The 19,602-nt window shown below is 42.1% G+C and overlaps 2 protein-coding genes across 4 annotated transcripts in view; both read left to right on the top strand.

The window, feature by feature from the left end:
- Positions 1-3,776, top strand: part of PIR (pirin) — a 78,576-nt gene extending 74,800 nt beyond the window's left edge. For all 3 annotated transcript variants that reach the window (XM_069761049.1, XM_069761052.1, XM_069761050.1), the window contains exon 10: positions 768-3,776. In XM_069761049.1, coding sequence (XP_069617150.1) covers positions 768-883 — 116 coding nt within the window. In that variant the 3' untranslated portion in view covers positions 884-3,776. The remainder of the gene's footprint in view (positions 1-767) is intronic.
- A 193-nt stretch (positions 3,777-3,969) lies between these two features.
- The window catches only part of VEGFD (vascular endothelial growth factor D), a 109,937-nt gene continuing 94,304 nt past the window's right edge, over positions 3,970-19,602 (top strand). The window contains exon 1 of the mRNA XM_069761048.1: positions 3,970-4,434. Coding sequence (XP_069617149.1) covers positions 4,357-4,434 — 78 coding nt within the window. The 5' untranslated portion in view covers positions 3,970-4,356. The remainder of the gene's footprint in view (positions 4,435-19,602) is intronic.

Here is a 19,602-nt window from a genome sequence, read left to right as displayed (position 1 = left end):
TCCCCACCCCCAGATATGCAGGAAACTTCAACATGGTGACACTAAAGTGTAAGCAGTGCAGATCCAATATCAGAAAATGATGGCGCATCCCAGTGAAATGCATCGCTCATTGTGATCTAAATAGCCGAAAGTCCAGATTACAAGGGTCTTCGAGAGTAGAAAGCCACTGATAAATCCAATAGGAAGCATCAGCTGGTTCACACATAGCTAATCTCACACCTATAGCTTTGGGAATAGTCTGGGGGTGAGTGGTACCCCTGTAAATGCCATGCCTTTACTGTTCTTAAAACGCGTCTGACACCAGGTTTTTGCTACCCTACCAGAGCAATATAATGTAGCGGCAAAGATCCTGACTCCAGAGACGTGTCAGTTACTGGGATGCTTGCTGTAGTTTTGCTAAAATCCCTGTTTTATCTGCTGCTAATTCTCTGAATGCTGAGCTAAGCATAACCCCGCCCACACCACGGATTATGCACCGTGTACACAGAAAGCTGCCAATCAGTTGTGGGGGCGGGGTTATACAGAGCTCATGAGCATAGAGGACTACACGGCAGCAGGTTTACTAGTCCTCTACTTATAATATCCAGCTGATAAAATAGTGATTTTATCAAAAGTACAGTAAGTTTGCCCAGCAAGTGACACATCGTTGGAATCAGTGTCTCTGTGTCTCCGTTATGCTGCTCTCAGATTAGTTGACAAAAACCAGGTGACAGATTCCCCTTAAATAATGTTTCAACAATTTTCTGAATGTAATTTATTTTTTTAAGGACCATTCGTGATGAACACAAGAGAGGAAATTTCCAAGACCATTGAGGACTACCACTTTTACAAAAATGGATTTGAAAATGCCAAAACATGGAAATCTAAGATTGGAAACAGATAAATGGAGAAGATTATGTAGAATTTTCGAAGAATTCTGTTAAAATCTAATAATGTTTTGGATTCAGGGTTTTTGTTAGTCTTAATAATAGTATATTGTGTGATGCCAGAATATGTAAATGTTGAAGAGACCAGGCGAGAACAAATGGAATTGTTATACATTCCTGGTAATAAAACAATAATCCCTTAAACTAACCAGGGTTCCTAGGAGCCATTAGCGGGGGGTCCCCAGAGCACCTCAACAAGACCTGTCCCCTTCACAAAAGGGAAGACAAACTGATTTCAGTCTGTTCCGAGATTATTTGTAAAGCCAAAAACATTAATTTCTAACACTTAACAACTTTTATAGGTTGCTCTATACAAGACCTATCTATGAGCCAGAGCAGAAGGTTCCTGCAAAAGTCGTCTTTCCCTATGGAGGGTCTGCAAACCCCCAGCGATACCTGATTGCAGGAGATTCTAGAGACCACCTCTCTCTCAATGATAAGCACCATTCCCATTTTATCAAAAACCTGAAAATGAAAATGGGTGTTCCATGATCTACAGAGATGTGAATATATATTTCTTATATATGTTTTGACCAAGGAATTGAAGTGTTACAAGCAGGTGTCTGTATTTTTCTATCCCTTTATATTGGTGTTGCATATTTTACTCTGGTAGCTTTGTCTGTACATAGAAAACCCCAAAAATAGCCCAAATTGTGGATTCCAGGTTATCCAGCATTAAAGAAGCACTCCAGAATTTTTTGCACTGTGTTTTTTACTTTGTCATTTTCCTAAATCAGGACCATTATTTCTGCTTTTATATAAGAAATCCGTAATAGAGTTGGCGATATAGATGCATAGTATCACCATACCCGCCAACATTTCAGAACCGCCTTCAGTTTAGGAGGCAAGTCACGCCCCTATTTTCAGGCCATGCCCCACTTTCAGACCACACCCATATGCACGCCCCTTCCTCACCGCTAAAATATAAGCAACAGTAACCAAAATTAATGTTACGCTCCCCATTTTCTACAGTTCTATGTAATATCATAGATACCAGTGACAATTCTCTGAGTACAGTTAATGTAGTAGATGTTACTGAAATTAACACTTATATTACCACCATACAATGATGATCTATTGGCAGACTAGATATGAGTTATACACAGGTGCTCAGTAGACCATATATGTGTATAATGTGCAGATTAATATAGTAATTAATCGGTGATGGTCTTTCTGATTGTAGTCATTCACTTTCCTTTTTCCTCTCCATTCGGCCCAGCCCATTATGATGACTTCTTTCATCTACACCTCTGCAGAATGTAACACACTGACTTTGTCGGTCTACAAAAACCACATAGTTCTATACCATTCCAAAGTAATTATCAGAAACCATTGTCTCCAGAGTGAGGCTAAGGTCACACGAGAGTATGTTTTCTCAGAGAATTTTTTTTCTGCATCTTCTCCGCATCAATTTTCTCAGTTCTGTCAGTCCTTGGAAATCAGATGTCATCCGAGTGCAGTCTGAGGTTTCCCACACATTCATTGACTTGCATGGTCGAGTGTGATTCGAATATCAGCTCAAACTCAGGCATGCTGTGTTTTTCCCCATCGCCAACCGGCCCTGTCCGAGTGAAAAATCAGACATGTGCACTGCCCCATAGAATAACATTGACCCGAGTGCAATCTGATATTTTGCCGGTACACACTGGGACACATAATACTGTCATCTACATGAGCACTAAGTGGTGGTTCAGGATACAGGTGGCTCCTTGCGCCACCATAGCTTGGATAACCCCTTCTTGATCTAAATGTTTGACCCCCCATAAAATAAAAAAGCTTCTACTCCCTTCCCATAATTGCTCTGTTCCAGTGGTGTCGGCACTCACTTTCCCGGGGCTCAGGCACAGTTGTATGACACGTGGTGCCCTGCGCCCAATCAGCGCTGGCGTCACTGACCTGCCTTAGTACGCTTTGAACATGAAGAGGAAGTCGGAGATCCGCTTCAGCCTTGTTCAAAATGTATAAAAGGCGGAGACAGTGACGCCAGCGCTGATTACGCGTTGGGCACCACGTGTCATACAACCATATGAGAGCCCCAAAACCACAAGTCTCGACAGCACTGGAACGGCGCCAGCACAGGAGGAGAGTATAAGCTTTTTTTTATTTGATCGGGGCCAAACATTTAGATCAAGAAGGGGTTTTCCTAGTAGTGGACACCTCCTTGAGTAGAGTAGAAAGGGCTCCCTATCCAGGAGATTTTCCAACTCCTCAGGAAATAAGCGAGGTCTCTAGGAGCGTCCCGGACAGATACACCAAGACTCGGCTATACGCATCAGCTGACAGCAGTTTTATGTGTAGGGCAATGTGAAGAGACTCTGGCATTCTGAGAAATGTAATCTACCTTAGAGGAAACATATCAAGGGGGAGAGAGGAATAAAAATGTCAGACAACCCCAACATGGCAGATAAACTAAGACGGGTATACCCAACATACACATAAAACCTCTACATTATTCTTTAATAAAATCCAGTACTGAAATATACCGTATAAGCAGATGAAAAAAAAATTTGGTGTGACTCTTTAAAGTAAAACTTGACTAGTTTGTGATCGATGTAATGCCACTGGGCAAGGTAGACAACTTCATTATGTTGTGATTCCTGGAAAACTTCTTTGAGTTTTATCTAAAATCTTTAGCCAAGAAATGGTGGCTTGCTGGTGGCCCACTTGACACCTGGACGGACTGTCTTCCTAGAATCGCTGCTTCCCACCTCCACGCCATGGTCCTAACTTATTATTTTTTCAGAACTATACATGTATATATTTTTATATTTCAGTTGTTACACGTTTATATCCTTATAATCCCTTTACCGGTGTGTAAAAATAATAAAAATAAAAAATAATTGGAAACTGCCAGTCTGAGTCATTGTGCGCGGCTCACTCATCCAGGGATCTCTATTTCGGGTATCTTGGTCTGATATAATAGGCATCAGCAGGATGTCATTTAGGAGAAAGGCTATTGGCTATTGTGATATGCGAAGTCTCTGAATGGGAAAGGAGCCAGGGTTTGTCTGCCTTTACTGCCAAGCCCTGCATCAGATTTAACACACATGCCTCCTTGGACGCTGTGAAGAAAGTTTCAATACAGAGTTTGGATTGCTGCTCCTTCCCTTCTTTCAGCTCTGAATTACCAAGACCACGATGAAGCCTCTTATGAATCTAATAATGTCGTAGTAGAAAACTTCTGAAAAAAAAAACTTTTAGAAAAAGTTTAGTTATTTATCTCCATTCATAATGTTTCCAAAGAAAGGAACTTGCACAAATCTACAAGGTTCATCCAGGAGCCGCTCCATTATCAGCCACTAATTAGCATTTCGTACAATTACTGGTGCCTGTTTTATTATTGATTTTTATGAGACTTTTTAACACCATGTGCATTATAATAGACTCCTGCAGCTGTACATTATCATCCAAGGCTTAACTGCGCACCAATATGACCTGTGTTTGGGGCATTCTGGTGGGATTTTTGCACCTTCTTCACGCATTTGCCAATGATGGTGGAAATGTTAAGGTAAGGACACGTTTCTATTTCTTGTGTGCAATTTTTTAAAAAAAATGTAAAGTCTTACGTCTAAAGTTTTGATATTTCCTTAACGTTTTGGACCCCGAGAGCTGAATATGATGTGATGTAGTTATAGACTTAAGCCGATCGTACTGGTGACGCATTTCTTCTATAGACCAAGCTACACTTGGTGAGATCTGCTAAGAGGTCTGCGGCTCTCATTCTGCAATGGTCTGCAGATAAATATCTCATGTGTAGTCATCTTTAGACTCCGTTTCCTTACACATAGCATCCCATATAATACAATTTAAGCACACTCTTCATTTACATTTTATACCTACATATAAAGAAAAAGGCATTTACAGACGCCATAGGTTGGATCTGTTGAACTGGCTTGAATTCTAATATATCGTGCAATCTTACACTCCATGTAGGGACTATTACATGAGCTCTGATTATAAAAACTATGATGTAATACTCGTGTGACTTCTTCTAAATGTTAAAATCTTTCTTCATTATGCTTTTGCTTGCAAAGGTAAATTTGAAGTTCTTCGTCAGGCTACCTAATGGCTGTATAGCTGGAGTACAGGTGCTGGTTTGCCATTTAGTCTCCTTTCTTTCCATTTGTTATACTTGTAGTTAGATAGATGATCTTAGTTCTTTAATGCCAAGCATTCTAAATGCATGTGTAGCATTTCATTGGGACTTGGAACAACTTTCACATCTAGGTTAAAAGTTCGTATTAAGAACAATTTGGCAAGAAGAGACATCAGTAGACATATTTAAGATATAACATATTGCTCCATAGTGTTTTTTAGATATGTTGCAATGTGGGAAAAAGGAATAAGATTGCATCATTCATCAAGGAAAACTGATCATAAGCTTCCAAAGATTTCACCATCATTAATATTAATAATTGTCGTTCCAGTAATAAATAAGACCAGTCCAAATAGTTATCAGTTACAAAGGTGGTGAACTATAATTATAGCACTATTACATAGATATGGGGCAGTGAAGAAATAGATTTCCCAAACCGACATCTATGTGTAATATTTGTTTCTCATAGATCATTTTGAGTGTAAAAAACACCTCATTTAACAAATTTTGATTTTTTTTTTGTTTGTTTCTCAAATGGATTTTTATTGAGATTGTTTAATAATCTTAAATACCAGCCCCATAGATGAGGTTATTCATAATTTACATTGATCACTTTCTTATCTCATCCCATCTTTAGTTTCATGTACAGGATGAACAGTAAAACAAGCTGTGAAGTTATCTAATATTTTACCTTTCCGCTTTTGCGCTTTCGTTTTTTCCTCACCTTCTAAGAGCTATAACTTTTTTTATTTTTCCTTCAATATGGCCGTATGAGGTCTTGTGTTTTGCAGGACAAGTTGTTCTTTTGAATGACACCATTGATTTTACCATATAGTGTACTGTCAAATGGGAAATAAATTCGAAGTGTGGCGAAACTGCAAAAAAAAGTGCAATTCCAAAAGTGTTTTTCTTATTTATTTACCATGTTCACTAAATGCTAAAACGGACATGAAAATATGATTTCCCAGGTCAGTACGAGTACACAGATACCAAACATTTTATAGATTTGTTTTAATTTTTTTTTATTTAAGTAGTGGAAATTTTTTTTTCGAAATTTGTAAGAAAAACAAATTTTGCTTATGACGCCATTTTCCGAGACCTGTATCATTTTCATTTTTTCGGATCTCGGGCTAAGTGAGGGCTTATTTTTTGGGATCTGAGCTGATATTTTTATTGATACCATTTTGAGGTAGATACAATGTTTTGATTGCCCCGTGGTAGCGGGCAAAAAACTAATTCTCGCATTTTTATTCTCGTTATGCCGTTTACTGATTTGGACTAATTTACTTTATATTCTGATAGATCGGACATTTCTGAATGCAGTGATACCAAACATGTGTATTTTATATTTTTTTTAATTGCTTTATTTTTAATGGAGCAAAATGGGGGTGATTTCAACCTTTTTTTGTTTTTTTTACATCTTTAACCACTTTACCCCCTAAGGCTGATTTCACCTTCGCGACAAGCCAAATTTTACAATTCTGACCAGTCACTTTATGAGGTAATAATTTTGGAATGCTCTAACGAATCCCCAATTCTGAAACTGTTTTTTCGTGATATATTGTACCTCACGATTATTTGTAAAAAAAAAAAATATGAAAATGTGGAAAATTGTGCAATTTTTAATCTTTGAATTCTTATGCCCTTAAATCAGAGAGTTATGTCACACAAAATGGTTATAAATAACATTTCCCACATGTCTACTTTACGTCAGCACAATTTTTGAAACCAAAATTTATTTTTGTGAGAAAGTTATATGGGTTAAAATTTGACCAGCAATTTCTCATTTTCCCCACAAAATTTACAAAACCCTTTTTTTAGGGACCACCTCACATTTGAAGTGACTTTGAGAGGTCTATATAACGGAAAATACCTCCCAAAAAAAAACATTCAGGAAGGTTTAGACCTGAGGAAGAGGTCCTGCCTGACCTCAAAACACATTGACTGTGTAACCTGTTTTTAAATAAGGATTTGAAGAGTATCGTCTGCCATCCATCTTTATCAGCAGCGCAGATTTGGACACATACACCCGGTTTCACCAAGCTTAGGAAGCTGACAGTCCATTGGTATATCTCCATGAAGCCAGGTTGTGACAGAATTAAACAGTCAATCACAACGATTGTAGATACAGGGGGTCGCAGCGACCAAGATGCCGCCGCAATGTCCCCTGCTACAAGATGGCGCAGGCACATGGGTGTGATCACCGCCACAGCAGTCGCGATGCCAAATTATAGCCATGACGTACGACTGGGACTGATGTAATCCCTACCAAATAGGGGCAAATAAAGAATTAGAGTAGGACCAAGCGTGATGCCTCATTCACATTGGCATACACACTTTTCATCAATGGCAAATGAATTAGAGAGGAAAATACGTCTGTATGCAATTGGATGCATGAACTTCTATGAGTGACATAAGACTATGTACCAGACAATTGAGCATGAACATGAAATTACCTCCAGAATGAATCCAGTTTATCTTTATCCTACATACGGTTTATATTTGTGTGTCCATTATTAGTAAAAATCCAATAGTCTTCTAAGTAAAGCTTAGCCTCAGTTAGTCACGCAAAAATACACTATTAGATGCTCGCACCTCGCTGTGGCACATGTAGTGGATGCCGCATTTCGGGATGCACTGAGGAGGTAGGGGGGTGTCGGGGGATTCCTGAGCTAGGAAGCTACCGAAACTGACGGTTACCGACTTTCCATACTTGCTGACATATGACGAAAGCAAACTTGTTTGGGGTCTAATTAAAGGTTAAGGGTATTTGCACGAACCATCGTTTCTCAATCGGAGTTCACCTAGAACCCACTTGAATAAGCGCTAAAAAAAAATAAAAATAAGAATGAACAGAATGCTCAGCAAAGTCAAAACGACTTGTGCGCATGTTCTATCTTTTGTGACTTCCAAAAAGCCCTCGTTTAACCTCTGTGTCATCAATGGATCGATATATACAAAATACTTAATGTGTATGCTTTTTTTGGTGTATGCATTAAATGTACTAAATGTAGCAAAATAGAATGTGAATGGGGTCTTACTGGGATATATATTTATAGGGATTGTCTGGGCACATGCTATTGATGACCTATTTTTAGAAAGGGTCATCAATATCAGATTGGTGGGGTCCAGCTCCCAGGACCCCCGCTGACCAGCTGTTATTTACATAACATGTCCTCCTCTGTTCAATGAGTGGTTGCCTATGCAGGGGTCCATAGTTCACTTTCTATTCTCCTATATTGGAATATGCCCAAGCACCCACTTTAAAGGACCCCTTAAACTACGAAGGCGGGTCAAAAATCTTGTGCACTTTAGTTAGAGATTTTATTTTAACTGATTTTCAGAAAAAGACAAAAACATCATTTTCAACATAATATTCTGGCTTTTCAATGGAATTTGTCATCTGTCAAAAAGGTTTTGTGAATCTTTGTCCTTACAGGGCTTCTTTCAGGGACATAATCCTGTCACTCGTCTATCCAAAGGAATTGGATCACATGCACTCTCAATATGTCTTGTCAGCATTTTCTGTACGAGGTCGTTGTCTCTCCAGTCACTGCTGTCCAGGTTTGTTACAATGGTTGAGTTGTGACTGCCGTGCACTCATTAGTAAGGCAGCCATTGTTTCCTGCCCCGTAGTCACAACTGAACCAAAGTAACATGTTAGAACCTGCACAGCAGTGACTGGAGAGACAGCGACCTCGTACAGAAAGCTTTGATAAGACAGATCGGCAAATTGAAGTTTTAGGTAGACATGAGCGGATCTTTTAAAATTCGAATTCACTGACTTACTGAATTTTCCCCCAAAAAATTGATTCACAGTGAATAAATTTAAGTGAATCACAATACTGGAAAGATTGTAAATATTTGGAAAGTACACATGGGGAGAGGCGAGAGAGTGGACCCCACTGACCAAAAGAGCTTACACTCTACAGGAGAGAGAGAGGAATTAACTGACCATAAGCGCTTACATTATACAGGAGAGAGAGGACCTCACTGACCTTAAGAGCTTACATTCTACAGGAGAGAGAGGACTCCACTGACCTTAAAAAAGCTTACATTCTACAGGAGGGAGAGGACCCCACTGACCATAAGAGCTTACACTTCACAGGAGAGAGAGGACCCCACTGACCATAAGAGCTTACATTCTACAGGAGAGAAAGAGGACCCCACTGACCATAAGAGCTTACATTCTACAGGAGAGAGGGAGAGAGGACCCCGCTGACCATAAGGGCTTACATTCTACAGGAGAGGACTCCACTGACCTTAAAAAAGCTTACATTCTACAGGAGGGAGAGGACCCCACTGACCATAAGAGCTTACACTTCACAGGAGAGAGAGGACCCCACTGACCAAAAGAGCTTACATTCTACAGGAGAGAAAGAGGACCCCACTGACCATAAGAGCTTACATTCTACAGGAGAGAGAGGACCCCACTGACCTTAAGAGCTTACATTCTACAGGAGAGAGGACCCCACTGACCAAAAGAGCTTACATTCTACAGGAGAGAAAGAGGACCCCACTGACCATAAGAGCTTACATTCTACAGGAGAGAGAGGACCCCACTGACCTTAAGAGCTTACATTCTACAGGAGAGAGGACCCCGCTGACCATAAGGGTTTACATTCTACAGGAGAGAGAGGACTCCACTGACCTTAAGAGCTTACACTCTACAGGAGAGAGGACCCCACTGACCTTAAGAGCTTACATTCTACAGGAGAGAGAGAGGACTCCACTGACCTTAAGAGCTTACATTTTACAGGAGAGAGGACCTCAATGACTATACGACCTTACATTCTACAGTAAAGAGAGAGAACCCCCTGATCATAAGCGCTTTCATTATACACGAGAGAGAGGACCCCACTGACCATACAAACTTACACTCTACAGGAAAGAGAGGACCCCACTGACCATAAGCGCTTACATTCTACAGGAAAGAGAGAGGACCCCACTGACCATACGAGCTTACATTCTACAGGAGAGAGAGAGAGGACCCCACTGACTATAAGAGCTTACATTATACAGGAGAGCGAGGACCCCACTGACTATAAGAGCTTACATTATACAGGAGAGAGAGAGAGAGGAACCCACTGACCATAAGAGCTTACACACTACAAAAGAGAAAGAGAGAGGACCCCACTGACTATAAGAGCTTACACACTACAAAAGAGAAAGATAGGACCCCACTGACTATAAGAGCTTACACACTACAAAAGAGAAAGAGAGGACCCCACTGACTATAAGAGCTTACACACTACAAAAGAGAAAGATAGGACCCCACTGACTATAAGAGGTTACACTCTACAAAAGAGAAAGAGAGGACCCCACTGACTATAAGAGCTTACACACTACAAAAGAGAAAGAGAGGACCCCACTGACCATAAGAGCTTACACTCTACAAAAGAGAAAGAGAGAGGACCCCGCTGGTCATAAGCACTTACATTCTACAGGAAAGAGAGAGGACCCCACTGACCATACGAGCTTACACTCTACAGGAAAGAGAGAGGACCCCACTGACCATAAGAGCTTACATTCTACAGGAAAGAGAGAGGACCCCACTGACCATAAGAGCTTACACACTACAGAAGAGAAAGAGGACCCCGCTAGGCATAAGCGCTTACATTCTACAGGAAAGAGAGAGGACCCCGCTAACAATAAGAGTTTCACACTACATAAGAGAAAAAGAGTACCCTGCTGTGCATAACAGCTTACACTTGACAGGACCTGCTAACCATAAGAGATTACACGCCACAGGAGATGGAGAAACCCACTGAAGATAAGAGATGGAGAGAGAACCCCGTTGACCATAAGAGCTTAAACTCTACAGAAGAGAGACTTACCCAGTGACTCTGGAGATGGAAAATACTGTCGTACAAACTGTGCTCCGTTGTGAACCGCTGATCTGTGATGGCCCAGATACTGACTATACAAGATATGATAATCCGCTAGATGTCACAGCTGCAGGACAATATGGGAGGCCCACACAGAAACACAAAATTACATTAACTTGCTCTCTAATGCTTCTGCAGTGTGGAAAAGGTGTTGGGCAAGATTTTTATTTTTTTGCGTACTGCGATTGGAATGTGAAAATCTTAAAATTTATGTGAAGCCGCAAATTTCAGGAAATTTGACTCAAACTCAGTCAGCGGAGGATATGAGAAGTTGTTTGTACCTTTGAGATGTTACAAGGACATAAGTGTAGTGTCAGCTATTACATTGTTCTGAATCAATAAACAAAAGCACAACAAAGTATAACATAGCTAGAGATGATCTAAATATAATTGTCACCCCAAGCAAAAATGCAACTATGTTATAACTACAATTCAGAACCAATCGCTGAAAAATATAACAGAAAGGAGGTGGGTCACAAGGACCCAGAAGAAACGATCAATAAGTCCAAGTCATAAAAATAAACAACTTTATTAATATAACATATACAAAAAAATACAAATGTACAAATACATATAATATGAAGAACAGAGTAGATGAAAAGTGCCACCAGGTGTACTAGGACACCACCAAGACATAAAAACATATTAGGGGCGCAAGGAACCAGACACATCCATACCTATACCGGTATATGGGATCAGGGGTACAATAACCTCATACATCACATGTTCAATATATAGGAAACCATCCTTAATCAAATGTGATGAGATGTGGATGACCCCCATATGATCAACCATACCCAATAACAGATAATATATATCACAAAGAGAACCAATGATCCACGGTGTCAGATCTATATCAAATGCATATGTATATCATTACCTCTAAATAGAGCACCGGGTAGGATGTGCACAGGGACCGTGCTCCCTCCCCAACGCACGTTTCGGCTATCACACCTTCCTCAGGGGGAATAAGGTGGACAACTAGATGTGTGATTAAATACCAATCGGTACCGGAAGTACCCGGGACAGACCCGGAAGTAACATATCGTAACCCTGGTAACCATGATATATATCCCCCAATACAAAAGATAAATACATAAAAGACGGAGAAATCAGCCCGAACCTACCAGGCAGTGCACGCGCCGCAGATCGCCGACCGCCAGTCAATCACAGGGCCCTGTGAAGACCGGCGACGGACGAACACACAGCGCTGACACCAACCTGGCAGGGGAACACAAACGCGCATGCGCAGAATAGCGATACTAGCCCGCAGCCAGGAAGACAATAGCAAGCCTAGCAGCCGCGCCACCAACACACACGGCGCAGGCGCCAACCAGGCACAGAGACATGGATACGCGTGCGCAAAAAGGCAATACACCGCCGCAGCAGAATGGAAAAAAGCGTGTACAGCGCAGACGCCAATAAAACAAGCAGCGCACGCGCGCATGCGCAGAATGATATCGAGGACCGATACCACCATGATGAAAAAGGGAAAGAGGTACCCAAATAAAAACAATGAACAAATACAAGAACGCAATACGGTACATATATACAGAAACACATAAGTGAAAATACACATGGAGTATGGATAATTGTGCAATATCTTGTTATATAATAATAACACGCAAGTCAACGTGTAAATTATTAAACCGGAGTAGTCCAAAAAGTCCTTAAACTTGGAGATAGCTTCAAGGGAATCAACCGGCAGCCCTTAGTGTCGCTCCATAATGGAAGCTACCAATCCGGTGAAACATTACATGGAGTCTTGAAAGGTAAATGTATCCACTCCTCCTCAAAGTGCAGAAAAAACGATGTAAACATAACCAACAACACCTAGTCAAAAACAAAATGTAAAAATTAATAACATATAAAAACAAAAAATACATAAAAGCCGCAGCAGTATCCCGCAAAGATGTAAAAAGTGGACGGTGATCACAAAAAGGATGAGAAATTAAGCGCCTCATTGAGCCCCCGTGGATAAACCGTGCCCAAAGTCCATATCCAGCGAGACTCAAGCTGGGCCAGACGTTGAGAAATATTGCCACCCCGAATACCCAGGTCAATAATATCAATGCCCTTAACACGTAACTCCTTACTATTACAGCTATGATGTGTTTTAAAATGCCTTGGTATAGTTTTGAGAAGGGCTATATCCACCTGGTCGCTGGCCGCCTGAATGCCACGCACGTGCTCCCTGACCCGTACCTTAAGTTGGCGTGTGGTAAGACCTACGTAAATCAGGGAGCACGGACACGTGGCATAATAGATAACATTCCTAGACTCACAGGTGATGGACTTCTCGATTTTATAGGTCTTACACCCCGATGAATCAACAAATGAGTCACTACGATCCACATTTATACAGGCAACACAGCGACCACAGGGCCTACAGCCCCTCCTAGCCGGAAAGTCATCCAAAAACGTTCTGGGAGAACCGCCATTATAATGGCTACGAGTAAGACGATCTCGCAGGTTTCTAGCACGTCGAAAGGTGATGGCGGGCTTATTAGGAAGAATCTTAGCGATGGTATTATCAGTCATCAGTATAGGCCACGCTCTTTTAAGAGCTGCACGTACTGACTCTGATTGGGTATTAAAATTGGTAATAAACCTTACCACACCAGAGTCATTTGTGCCCTTTTTCGTTTGGTATAATAGTGAATTCCTCTCTGACCACTTAGCTTTATGATAAGCCCTTTTAACAGCCCTACGACTATACCCTCTCTCGATAAATCGTTGCTTTAATTTATCTGCCTCGGCCTCAAAAAGTTGCTGCGTCGAACATATACGCCGGAGACGTAAAAATTGTCCCACAGGTACGGCGCGAATCATGTGAGCAGGATGTGAGGAGGAGGCGTGGAGCAGCATATTTGTAGATGTGGGTTTTCGGTATATATTAGTACTGACGTACCCGCCAACATCCTTCCGGAGCATAACATCTAGAAACTCAACTTTGTCAGGATGATAATTGACCGTAAGGCGTATGTTCAGATCATTATTATTAACCGCCTTAAAGAAAAGGTCAAGAGCTGAAGAAGAACCCTGCCAGATAAGGAAGACGTCGTCGATGTACCGCGCCCAGGATAGGACGCAGCACACCGACGACGAACAACCATCTGACAGGAAGAGGTCCCTCTCCCACAGCCCCAGGAACAAATTTGCATAGGAGGGGGCAAAAGCCGCCCCCATAGCAGTGCCCTGGAGCTGCAGGTAGAGGGACCCCTTAAAAGTAAAAAAATTGTGGGTGAGAGTAAATTCTAACACCTCTAGTACTAGGGCTTTGAAACCGGGGGAGTAATCGGATGTATCTAAAAAAAATTTAACCGCACGTAAACCGTCACAATGACGGATGCTTGTATATAAGGACTCGACGTCAGCTGTAACAAGGAGGGTGTCAGAGTCCAAAGAAAGACCATCCACCATCCTAAGCAGCTGCGTCGTGTCCTTAAGGAAGGAGGGGAGACCCACCACCAAAGGCTGAAGTATGGAATCTATCCATTTATTGATATTCTCCAGGAAGTTCCCCCGCCCTGACACAATTGGACGTTCAGGGGGAACCTTGATGTTCTTATGTACCTTAGGGAGGAGATAAAATGTAGGAATGGTCGGTTCTTTAACAGTTAATGCTGCAGCCAGCTCTTTCGTAATAATTTCACCATCGACAGCAGCTAACAGAATAGTGGACAACTGGACACAAAAGGCGGACAAGGGGTTAAATGTAAGCTTCTTGTAACAAACCGAATTTCTCAGCTGATGGAATGCTTCGCGTTCATACATGGCAATAGGCCAAATAACAATATTACCCCCCTTGTCCGCCGGTTTGATTACCACACCTGGAAGCTGCTGAAGATGGCGAAGGCGCTGCCTCTCCTCCCTAGTTAGGTTATCCCCCTGGATGTGCTGAGGAATTTCCATAAAGTCATTGGTGACTACCTGCACAAACAGATCGATAGCATTGCAATTGGACAGGGGGGGGGAAACTCCTGGAGCGAGGTCTGATAGATGGGGGTATCCTACCTCCCTCCGTGGATTTATGTTCATCCGATAGCTCCTCCAGTATCCTCAAGGCTACTTGCTCTTCGTCTGAGGGAAAAAGGGCATACAGATTATCGTCAAAGAAGTATCTTTTTAATAATAAGGAACGAGCAAAGATATGTAAGTCCTTTATAATCGTAAAGGTATCTAAACCTGCTGACGGAGAAAAGGAGAGGCCTCTATTGAGTAAAGCTAAATCAGATGTAGTTAATGTATGCTCACTCAAATTGATTACCTTATTATCACTCTGTCCTTTATCAGGGGACCGACCACCCTGACGCTTATATGGATGATAATTATGTTTGCGAGGTCTTTTATATCCCATCCCAGAGCGGGTAACTATAGAGGATATAGAGGCATCAGAAGTCTCGCCAGCTGAAGAAATTGATGAAAAGGAACCAGCTCGATTCTTTATCTGTAATTGTGATGTTTTTTTAGCCCAACGATAGACAGTTTTAAGCTGATAGTCTTTAATGTCCCTGTTGAATTTATTAGTTTGATTTTCATGAATCTTCTTCAGCGTCTGATCCAAACTTTTCTCAAGATTGAGTTCAAAAGACTGAATCCTATCCTCCGTACAGATGGCGCGAAGGTCAGCCTGTGCCACATCAATCAGTTTATCAATATCCTCAATTGATTTAGTATTCATCCTAATGAGTAACTGCATCAAGGTATTCGAACAGCTGCTACACGCCTCCTCCCACTCACTGATGAATGTACTATCATCGACTGGGTAAGCAGGAGTGACTCGCACTCTAAGACCTCTAGGGATCATAGAGCGCGACACATATTTTTCTAAAAAAGCCCGGTTCCACCAGAGTTTAGTGCGCTTAACAAGTAGACTCTGAACTGAGGCACATTTCTCATCCAATAGGTAGTCACCCGCCCGCTGAACACCAGCAGCGCCATCACCAAACACCTGTTCCATTTGTCCGAGCCAAACACGTTCTCTGGCTCTGTAGTCCATATTGTCGTGCAAAGCACCTGTGCAGGACACAGTAAGAATATAATGAATAAACAAAAGCACAACAAAGTATAACATAGCTAGAGATGATCTAAATATAATTGTCACCCCAAGCAAAAATGCAACTATGTTATAACTACAATTCAGAACCAATCGCTGAAAAATATAACAGAAAGGAGGTGGGTCACAAGGACCCAGAAGAAACGATCAATAAGTCCAAGTCATAAAAATAAACAACTTTATTAATATAACATATACAAAAAAATACAAATGTACAAATACATATAATATGAAGAACAGAGTAGATGAAAAGTGCCACCAGGTGTACTAGGACACCACCAAGACATAAAAACATATTAGGGGCGCAAGGAACCAGACACATCCATACCTATACCGGTATATGGGATCAGGGGTACAATAACCTCATACATCACATGTTCAATATATAGGAAACCATCCTTAATCAAATGTGATGAGATGTGGATGACCCCCATATGATCAACCATACCCAATAACAGATAATATATATCACAAAGAGAACCAATGATCCACGGTGTCAGATCTATATCAAATGCATATGTATATCATTACCTCTAAATAGAGCACCGGGTAGGATGTGCACAGGGACCGTGCGCCCTCCCCAACGCACGTTTCGGCTATCACACCTTCCTCAGGGGGAATAAGGTGGACAACTAGATGTGTGATTAAATACCAATCGGTACCGGAAGTACCCGGGACAGACCCGGAAGTAACATATCGTAACCCTGGTAACCATGATATATATCCCCCAATACAAAAGATAAATACATAAAAGACGGAGAAATCAGCCCGAACCTACCAGGCAGTGCACGCGCCGCAGATCGCCGACCGCCAGTCAATCACAGGGCCCTGTGAAGACCGGCGACGGACGAACACACAGCGCTGACACCAACCTGGCAGGGGAACACAAACGCGCATGCGCAGAATAGCGATACTAGCCCGCAGCCAGGAAGACAATAGCAAGCCTAGCAGCCGCGCCACCAACACACACGGCGCAGGCGCCAACCAGGCACAGAGACATGGATACGCGTGCGCAAAAAGGCAATACACCGCCGCAGCAGAATGGAAAAAAGCGTGTACAGCGCAGACGCCAATAAAACAAGCAGCGCACGCGCGCATGCGCAGAATGATATCGAGGACCGATACCACCATGATGAAAAAGGGAAAGAGGTACCCAAATAAAAACAATGAACAAATACAAGAACGCAATACGGTACATATATACAGAAACACATAAGTGAAAATACACATGGAGTATGGATAATTGTGCAATATCTTGTTATATAATAATAACACGCAAGTCAACGTGTAAATTATTAAACCGGAGTAGTCCAAAAAGTCCTTAAACTTGGAGATAGCTTCAAGGGAATCAACCGGCAGCCCTTAGTGTCGCTCCATAATGGAAGCTACCAATCCGGTGAAACATTACATGGAGTCTTGAAAGGTAAATGTATCCACTCCTCCTCAAAGTGCAGAAAAAACGATGTAAACATAACCAACAACACCTAGTCAAAAACAAAATGTAAAAATTAATAACATATAAAAACAAAAAATACATAAAAGCCGCAGCAGTATCCCGCAAAGATGTAAAAAGTGGACGGTGATCACAAAAAGGATGAGAAATTAAGCGCCTCATTGAGCCCCCGTGGATAAACCGTGCCCAAAGTCCATATCCAGCGAGACTCAAGCTGGGCCAGACGTTGAGAAATATTGCCACCCCGAATACCCAGGTCAATAATATCAATGCCCTTAACACGTAACTCCTTACTATTACAGCTATGATGTGTTTTAAAATGCCTTGGTATAGTTTTGAGAAGGGCTATATCCACCTGGTCGCTGGCCGCCTGAATGCCACGCACGTGCTCCCTGACCCGTACCTTAAGTTGGCGTGTGGTAAGACCTACGTAAATCAGGGAGCACGGACACGTGGCATAATAGATAACATTCCTAGACTCACAGGTGATGGACTTCTCGATTTTATAGGTCTTACACCCCGATGAATCAACAAATGAGTCACTACGATCCACATTTATACAGGCAACACAGCGACCACAGGGCCTACAGCCCCTCCTAGCCGGAAAGTCATCCAAAAACGTTCTGGGAGAACCGCCATTATAATGGCTACGAGTAAGACGATCTCGCAGGTTTGTAGTGACTCATTTGTTGATTCATCGGGGTGTAAGACCTATAAAATCGAGAAGTCCATCACCTGTGAGTCTAGGAATGTTATCTATTATGCCACGTGTCCGTGCTCCCTGATTTACGTAGGTCTTACCACACGCCAACTTAAGGTACGGGTCAGGGAGCACGTGCGTGGCATTCAGGCGGCCAGCGACCAGGTGGATATAGCCCTTCTCAAAACTATACCAAGGCATTTTAAAACACATCATAGCTGTAATAGTAAGGAGTTACGTGTTAAGGGCATTGATATTATTGACCTGGGTATTCGGGGTGGCAATATTTCTCAACGTCTGGCCCAGCTTGAGTCTCGCTGGATATGGACTTTGGGCACGGTTTATCCACGGGGGCTCAATGAGGCGCTTAATTTCTCATCCTTTTTGTGATCACCGTCCACTTTTTACATCTTTGCGGGATACTGCTGCGGCTTTTATGTATTTTTTGTTTTTATATGTTATTAATTTTTACATTTTGTTTTTGACTAGGTGTTGTTGGTTATGTTTACATCGTTTTTTCTGCACTTTGAGGAGGAGTGGATACATTTACCTTTCAAGACTCCATGTAATGTTTCACCGGATTGGTAGCTTCCATTATGGAGCGACACTAAGGGCTGCCGGTTGATTCCCTTGAAGCTATCTCCAAGTTTAAGGACTTTTTGGACTACTCCGGTTTAATAATTTACACGTTGACTTGCGTGTTATTATTATATAACAAGATATTGCACAATTATCCATACTCCATGTGTATTTTCACTTATGTGTTTCTGTATATATGTACCGTATTGCGTTCTTGTATTTGTTCATTGTTTTTATTTGGGTACCTCTTTCCCTTTTTCATCATGGTGGTATCGGTCCTCGATATCATTCTGCGCATGCGCGCGTGCGCTGCTTGTTTTATTGGCGTCTGCGCTGTACACGCTTTTTTCCATTCTGCTGCGGCGGTGTATTGCCTTTTTGCGCACGCGTATCCATGTCTCTGTGCCTGGTTGGCGCCTGCGCCGTGTGTGTTGGTGGCGCGGCTGCTAGGCTTGCTATTGTCTTCCTGGCTGCGGGCTAGTATCGCTATTCTGCGCATGCGCGTTTGTGTTCCCCTGCCAGGTTGGTGTCAGCGCTGTGTGTTCGTCCGTCGCCGGTCTTCACAGGGCCCTGTGATTGACTGGCGGTCGGCGATCTGCGGCGCGTGCACTGCCTGGTAGGTTCGGGCTGATTTCTCCGTCTTTTATGTATTTATCTTTTGTATTGGGGGATATATATCATGGTTACCAGGGTTACGATATGTTACTTCCGGGTCTGTCCCGGGTACTTCCGGTACCGATTGGTATTTAATCACACATCTAGTTGTCCACCTTATTCCCCCTGAGGAAGGTGTGATAGCCGAAACGTGCGTTGGGGAGGGCGCACGGTCCCTGTGCACATCCTACCCGGTGCTCTATTTAGAGGTAATGATATACATATGCATTTGATATAGATCTGACAC

The sequence above is a fragment of the Ranitomeya imitator genome, chromosome 3 (assembly GCF_032444005.1).
Source record: "Ranitomeya imitator isolate aRanImi1 chromosome 3, aRanImi1.pri, whole genome shotgun sequence".
NCBI classification, from domain to species: domain Eukaryota; kingdom Metazoa; phylum Chordata; class Amphibia; order Anura; family Dendrobatidae; genus Ranitomeya; species Ranitomeya imitator.
Note: the sequence above shows the minus strand (reverse complement) of the source record. Positions and strands in the feature narration are given on the sequence as shown.